The sequence below is a fragment of the Alligator sinensis genome, unplaced genomic scaffold (assembly GCF_000455745.1).
Source record: "Alligator sinensis unplaced genomic scaffold, ASM45574v1 scaffold1456_1, whole genome shotgun sequence".
In the NCBI taxonomy this organism is placed as follows: Eukaryota; Metazoa; Chordata; order Crocodylia; family Alligatoridae; genus Alligator; species Alligator sinensis.
The window spans coordinates 401,647-409,235 of record NW_005842763.1 but is presented as its reverse complement, the minus strand read 5'-3'; the positions used below and the strand labels follow the sequence as shown (position 1 = coordinate 409,235).

The 7,589-nt window shown below is 52.6% G+C and overlaps 1 protein-coding gene across 2 annotated transcripts; it reads left to right on the top strand.

Annotated features, from left to right (window-relative positions):
• Positions 1–513: 513 nt before the first annotated feature.
• Positions 514–7,583, top strand: LRRC73 (leucine rich repeat containing 73). 2 transcript variants are annotated; one of them, XM_025216728.1, is made up of 5 exons: positions 514–677; positions 1,866–1,988; positions 4,199–4,299; positions 5,029–5,140; positions 7,079–7,583. In XM_025216728.1, exons 1-5 carry the CDS (start codon positions 614–616, stop codon positions 7,147–7,149), a joined length of 471 nt encoding a protein of 156 aa, XP_025072513.1. In that variant the 5' UTR covers positions 514–613; the 3' UTR covers positions 7,150–7,583. The 2 variants fall into 2 exon arrangements, with proteins under 2 accessions (XP_025072513.1, XP_006034758.1); XM_006034696.2 differs by having other exon boundaries at positions 5,029–5,212.
• The last annotated feature ends 6 nt before the right edge of the window (positions 7,584–7,589 follow it).

Genomic DNA, 7,589 nt, shown 5'->3' with positions numbered 1-7,589 from the left:
TCAGCTGTCTCTGCACCTCTGGGACACCCCCTGCACTCCCCCTGTCTCCCAGGTGTACATCTGGGACACCCTGTCCCTTCCACCCCCCACCCCAGCTGTGTCTGTGCCCCAGGGATACCCTATCCTGTCCCCCTCTCCCAGGATATCTCTGCACCCCTGGGATGCCCTGTCCCTTTCCCCCCTTTGACTGTCTCTGCCCTTCCTGGCCACCCTGTCTCTTTCCCCCTGCCCCATATCAGCTGTCTCTGCACCTCCACAACACCCCATCCCTCCCCCACCCCGGCTGTCTGTCTCTGCACCTCTGCCACCTGTCACCAGAGCCCCTTGGGTGTCCATCTGCTCCGTGTCCTCGCTCCTGGAGCTGGCATCTCTAGGCATGTTGGAGCATTGCCACTGCCACCAGGCACTGGGCTTGGTGATGCTTCCCTTTTCAGACCGTCTGCCTCCTCATGGCCAAAAAGCCCCCTGGTGGCCTGAGGAAGCCTCTTTTGTGACTCCAAGCCTTTCCCCACACAGCCTCCATGGGAGCCCTCTGACGGACGCTGGCTTGGCCCTTCTTAACCCAGCACTCTCCATCCATCCCTCGCTGGTGGCTCTGGACTTGGGAGACTGCATGCTGGGCGACGAGGGCATCAACCTCATCTGTGGACTCCTGCCCCCTGACGGGGCCAAGTCAGGTAAGGAGAAGGGGCTGCAGGGCCTGCCATGTCCAGTGTAACCCATAGGTAATGCAAGTCACCCTGCTCGGAGCCAGGCTGTTGTTCCTTCCCTCCCACACTCTCGGGGAGCAGGTTATGTTTCTCTCTCTAGTGAGTTTCCTCCGTCCCTCAGGCATAATTGGGGTTGAACAGCCCCTTGGTAGAGAAGCTGCTCCCACCGGGTGAAGGTCCTGCATTCTCCTATGTCATTCTGTGGAGCCTGGAGTTTGTCCAGTAGACCACAGATTGTGGCATGGTGGATGGGGAGGCCAGTTGGTTTTGCCTCATGATGGGATAGTTTGTTTGGGGAGACAGGGCTTGCAGTTAAGATTTGTATTGCACTCATGCCATCTGGGCTGCGATCAGTGCATTGACAATGAATGCCAGTGCATCTGCAGTGCTTGCCTCGGCCCTTGACCCAGAACTGGGAGGCACAGCATATGGTCTCTGTGAGAAATGATCAGCAAAGGATCTTGCCCGGGGGTTTTACTGTCTCCTGGCTGAATACACTCCAAGGCCCCCATCCTTGCGAGTGATGTCTGAGGCCAGTGGGCTTTTTAATCAGGATATGGCTCTCATTGAGTTGGCAGAGAGTGCCCTCTAGTGAACTGTGGTCTCCGCTGTCTCACCCTGGCACCTGGAATGGCTGCTGATCATCTATACGCTTAGGATATGCACGACTGCCACCACCACACCTTGCTCCACAACTTGTCCTCTTCTGAACACAGGCATCAGTGCTTACCTTCCCCTCTCCCCTCTCTCTCACCTGTGGCCCCCCTTAACCCCAGGCCTCAGGACCTGCTTTCTCCGCTCTCCCTTGTCCGTATTGTCAATTGCCTCCACTTAGTGAGACCTACTCCTGTTTTGATTCTATCATATTTGCTGTTTGGGATAAGCAGATGCCAGGTTGAAGGTAGCATGTGGTCAGGCAGCCATGTTTGTTGTGGGCAAGTTAAGGGACTGGGCTGCAGATGGTGTTTAAGCAGATAAATGGCTGTAGTTATTATGCAAATCACATCCCTTAGCCAATCAAAATGCAGTGGATTGCATAATTTGGAACCCTGCCATTTCCCTGCTCTCTGATAGGCTGGCCTGGTTTCTCTCCAGGAGGTTTGGTTGAGCTGCCTGGCCCCTTAAGGTGTTACCTGGCTTCTCTCTTTTCTTCAGGCCTTAAGGAGTTAACACTGAGTGCAAACCCGGGTGTCACAGCCAAAGGCTGGGGGCGCCTGGCCATTGCAGTGGCTCACAGCTCCCAGTTGCGAGTGTTGAACCTGGACTACAACCCTCTGGGTGAGCTGGGGAGGGCAGGCATGCGGGAGAACCACTAGAGGATGGGGCTGGGGTGGGTTTGCCACTGCTGAATGTGCCCGTCTCACAGCTTCAGACCAGGGACCACCCTAGCACTGGCAGGGCAGGGCAGTGAGGGGAGGAATCCACTCCCTATGGCCCTTCAGTCCTCTCTGCTTGGAACAGTGGGTCCTAGTTATGGTGATATTGTGTGATGAGGACACGTGTCCTTCTAAGAAATGCACTGAGGCCCACTAACCATGTTTCACAGGGACTTGTCAGCTGCAGGAACCATCCTGGGCTCTGTCCCTACCCCTGGCCATGTGGGGTTTTTTGTGTCATCCCTTAGCTCCAGTGTTGCCCGCCCACGGCTCCCCCCATTCCCAGTCCCTCAAGGCTTCAGTCATTGGCCTGGCAAAGGAAGGTGCCCGCACCCTGCTCTCCTTCCCCAGAGAATAGCAAGGAGAAGAGATTGGCAGTGGTTGCTATAGAAACTGAGTCTTCTCCAGCTCAGGCTGCAGGGTAGGCAGCTGGCAAAGCAAAGTCCAGGCCAGGCAAGACCAAATTTGGGGTAGCAGAATCTGGGCTGCAGCTTTGGATGCACCATGGCCCCCAAAAGTCCCTGACCTGGGAATTTTGTCTTGAATTCGGAGAAAAAATTCAGTTCCATATCATCCAATCTTCTGCTCACAGTGCCCCTGCAGCATCAGGCAGCATCCTGCCACATCTGTGGATAGGCAGAGCTAAGTAGCCCAGTGTTTCTCAACCCACAGGTCGCAACCCAAAAGTGGGTCGCAGGAATATATGAAAGGGTTATGAATAAACTTTAAAAATGGATCAACAAATTTAAAAAATGGATTCTCCTTTAAAGGATAAAATGTGGGAAACCGTGGCTTTTCTCTTGCAGGCTGACACAACTCAGCCTGCAAGGAGTTGCTTGGGGTCCCTCTGTTCCACAGACCCACCCAGTGCTCCACACAATGGGGACCTGGGGGCAGGAGGGAGTGGGGCAGGAGTGAGGGGCACTGGGTCAGGACTGCCCATCGAGTTTACAGATGGGTTCTGGTACAAGAAAGGTTGAGAACCACTGAACTAGCTTACCAACATCACCATATAAAGGCAGCTCTGCTTACTGGAAATGGAAATGGTGCAAACTGCTTCTGTAGAGCTGCCTTTGTTTGACAGTGTTGGTAGGCTAGTTAGCTCTGCTTCTCCACAGATGTGGCAGGAAGCTGCCTGGTGCTGCATGGATGCTGTGAAAAGACTGGATGATATAGAACAGATTTTTTCCAAATTCAGGACAAGTCCCAGGGTAGGAATGTCTGGGAGACTCTGGCACACAGCCTCAAACTTCAGAAGTGTCCTGGAAAATTCAGGACAATTAGTCACTTCAGGGGCTGCAAGTCATGCAGGTTTTTTTTGCCCTATACTGCCTAGGATGCCAGGCCAGGCCTACTTTTTCTGCTCTGTCCTAGCAAGCTGGGTGCTGTCTGTTTTTGTGGCGAGAGCCTCTGGCATAGGACTTGATGGAGCCCTTCTTTTAACAAAAGTCAGGCAAAATCCCATCACTGGTACAGGCACCAGCAATTTGCTATGGCCAGCCCTGCTGCATCTCTGGGGATTTTTCAGGAAAAATGCTTTGGTATTCATCCTCTCTATTTCCAACCCTGCTGGAAAAGAAGCAAGCCCATGTTAAGGGCTGGGAACAAGGATTCCTGTGTTTTATGCCTGGCTCTGGGAAGAAATGGTCTAATGGTAAGAGCAGAACCCTGGGAGCCAGGAGTCCTGGGTTCTTGTTCTGACTGGTACATGCTTCCTTCTCATTCGTAAGCCAGCTACATTCCCATAGGGGAAACTCAAGCACAGAGGTAGGAGGCTCTCAGACCCTTGGTGAGGTGGCTGGAAGGCGCTATGAATGAGGCAAGTTTCTTTGCAAGGGAAACTATTCCACTTTGTGTTCCTCGTCTGTCTCTCTTGGATGTGCCCAGCCGTTCCCACAGTCAGCAGTCAGTCCCTGCCTTTGTCTCTCCTTGCAACCAGCAGCCTTTCATTCCTTCTTCCCAGGGGTCCTTGGCACCTGGAGCTTGGCTGGCAGTGTTGGTAGGGGGGGTTCCCAGAAGGCATTCCCAGGGTATCTCTAGCCCAAGGGCATGTGTGGTCTGAGTTGCATGAAGCCAGGCACTGCTGAGTTCCCTGACTTCCTTCTCTTCCAGGTGACCAGGTAGCGGGGATGTTGGCTGTCGCTGTGGCTTCCAGTCGCACCCTGGAGGTCCTGGACTTGGAAGGAACAGGGCTTACCAATCAGTCAGCACAGGTGAGGAGTGCCTGGTACTGATCTAGCATCATTGCCACCTCAGGGCCATGGGCCTCCACCATCTGTAGAATCCCCAGCCCCTGCCTCAGCCTTCTCCCCCATGCCAGGGATCTCTGCACCCCTCGCCCCTCCCTTTATAGCAGCCTCTTCCGCTATGCGTGCTGATGTCCGCCTGTTCCTTCTGTCGACCCAAGGCTCTCAGACACTGGAGGTGTTGGGCTGGCCTCAGCCCAAGGTTCTTTGTTCCCCTGCTCTGGCCTCAAGCAAGTTGGATTGAGCAAGTCATTCTGGTTTCTCTGGTTCTCAGAAAAAAGTGAGGGGGGGAAGATTCAGGAACTAGCTTTATAACTAGGGCAGCGGTTCAGCGTTTAGGTGTGTGTGTGTAGGGGCGGGGGTAGAGATTGAGGTTAGGGTTTTGTAGCTTACGGCCTGGATGAAATCCCCTGCAGTCTCTTCCCTGAGAACCTTGGCTCATGGCAGTGAAATTTGCCATTCTGGATCTCCTCTGACTTTGTTTACATGGGTCATGCCTGGAGGCGGCAGGGGAGCTTGCAGGTATGCAGGAGTAACTCCCTCTTTGGGTATAGCCCTTGTGCAGAGAGCTTGGAGCCAGCGAAGGGTGGAACTAAAATGTGCTGGCAGGAGTATGTAGACAGTAGCTCTAACCTCCTCCCCCACCAGTCTGTCTGTGCTGCTTGTCCACCTGCTTCTGGTTTTTGTTCTGGTCAGACCCTGCTGGACATGGTGGAGAATTACCCAACAGCCCTGCGCACACTCATTCTGGCAGAGAACAACATCAGCCCCGAACTGCAGCAACAGATCTCTGACCTGCTCTCCGAGGGTGAGGAAGAGGAGGAGAATGAGGCTCGGGAAGTTACAGCCAGGGAAAAGAATCCCTGGATTTGCCAGAACAGTAAGATTTCTGGGGGCCTGGGGAGGTTGGAGGGGACATGGGACAGAATGGGGCAGGGCAGGAGGGAATCGGGTCTTTATGATGTTCTCTGGGCAAGTGAGCATCTCGCTGTGGGGCTGGTACAGGGAAGGGGGCCCAGCTCTCTTTGTGGGCTGGAATTCAAACAACCTCAAGGTGGGATCTGCAAGTTAAGCAGCCATGATCATGCCATTGCTCAGATAGGGAGCCTCTAAGAACAACCCAGATGCTTCCAGATGTGGAGGTGAGCCATAGTTGGCTCTTCCTTACACCAGCGTCCCAGGACAATGCTGTGGGTGTGGAGACAGGGTAACATGGGCATGAACCTCTTTCAGTAAAGACTTTGAACTGGCACAGGCATTAAAGATCTCGTGGGCTTTTCATAACTATTGGGGTTCCCTTTGGTGTCTTGGCCAGTTTTGAAGTTCACCATTCCATTCTGCTTCACTCAGTTCGCCTGCAGGTTACATGTGTCTTCATTGCTTCCTGACTTAAGCCTCATGATGATTCACAGGTGCCATATTCTGTTGGTGCAGTGCTTGTAGGCGAAGCACAGGGATGTCACAGAGTTGCCTGTGAGCATTATATTGGTGTTTGATAGGACTCCGGCAGGGCTAACAGGGAGAAAGGCCAACAGAGGATCGATCTTAATCCTGCTGGTTTTTGTTTTAAACCAGTCTCCCAAACTGGCCAGTCCAATAGGAACAAGTCCAGCTGTTGACAATGCACCAAACAAGTCTAGACTGCGATGACAAAGCAGCACAAAGATTTGAGAGCAACACCTAGATCTGGCCAGATTTTTATCGACAACTCCCTTCCCTTCCATCCCTCCCCAATTCTAATGTGTAAACAGCACACAAGTTAACTGGTCACAGCATGTCAAAAAATCTGCACCCTGATGCATCCCAGCACACCAGTGACACAACCTCCTGCTGATACCTGGGTCCTGCTCAAACCAGCTAATTTGTAGACCCCACCCTCCAAATTCCAGTGCCCAAAGCTGGACCCCAGTGCTTCCTAGTTCAGCCGCTCTGCAAAAAATCTGTCTCCAGCATCTGAGGAGGAGAACAGTGTTTTCTGGCTGGGAGACAGCCAGATCTTCCAGTAATTCATCCCTAAAGGGGCTCTGTCACTTGGATGAGTCTGAGGAGCAGTTTTGGTGCCAGTGACAGGCTGTTCCTTGGTGTGGTGACATACTGGCCAGTGCTACCAAGAGCAGCCAGGAAGGGGCAATGCAACAGCCTCTTAGCAGCTTTCTGACATCACCTCCCTCTTTAAAACTCAACAAGGAATATAGTTGTCCACCCTCCAGCACAAAGAGAGCAAGCTTCTAGGGATCAGCTTAGACAGAGAGGTAGGTAACTCCAGCCCTAGCACAGTAGAGTGGAATCTAGCAGGAAAGGCTTCACCCACACAGCCTGTGTGGGCAGAGGCTGAAAGCAGTGGGCTTGCCCAGGTATCCCTTCAGGTTTAATTTCATAAACAGAACCCATCTCACTTGTGACGATGAGTATGAGGGGAAGAACCCAGCTTGGCGTCAGATCCTTGGAAGAGGTTTTGGGCTGGCCATTCCCTCATAACTTGAACACACTGAATTGTTCAGAGACAGTAATTCTGGATCTCCACTGTGATGCTGGTACAGGCATGTTAAGAGCTCCACTCTGCTGTGTTACACAGACAGCAGGGGCCTAGTCAGCTCCCCACCTCAAAATCCTCCCATCAGTTTCTGGCTCCTTCCACATCAGATTCAAGCATCATTTCTCCTTCCTCAATGCTGCATCTGGCAAGAGGACCCAAATTCTTCTTCAGCCCAAACGTCTCACAGTCTTGCTTCCATCTGCTTCGCAGATTCCAACTCCCAGATGGTCTTGATGACATCAGGTCTTGGCGACAGTCTATTAGCAGAGACGGAGATGTGACCTGTACTGAGCAAAGCAGCCTCCCTATATGTGTGTGGGTTGTGTGCAATGCGTGTGTGTGTGTGTGTGTGTACTTGTGTGCGCCCTGCATGCACAAGCCCACATGCATCCACCAGGCCTGCCTGCCCCAACTGCACATCCACACAATCCTCAGCCCAGCAACACCACCTTTGGACTAAAAAATTTTGGGTCCGGGTATAAGTGAACCTCGCCACAAGTCTCTTGTCACGTGCCCTGTCAGCTGCTTGTGATTGTCCAGTTGCTGCATGTTTCGATCTCGTTTCCCCTCCTGACTCTATATTCCTGGCCCACATGCTAGAGGTTGTATTTATTCAGATGTGTATATCAGATGGTCTTTCTATTGCTTGTACTAGTGTCTTGATGAGAGTTTTATAAAAGTCACAGACATGGCACAGCTTTCTGCTGCAAGAGAGTCTGTC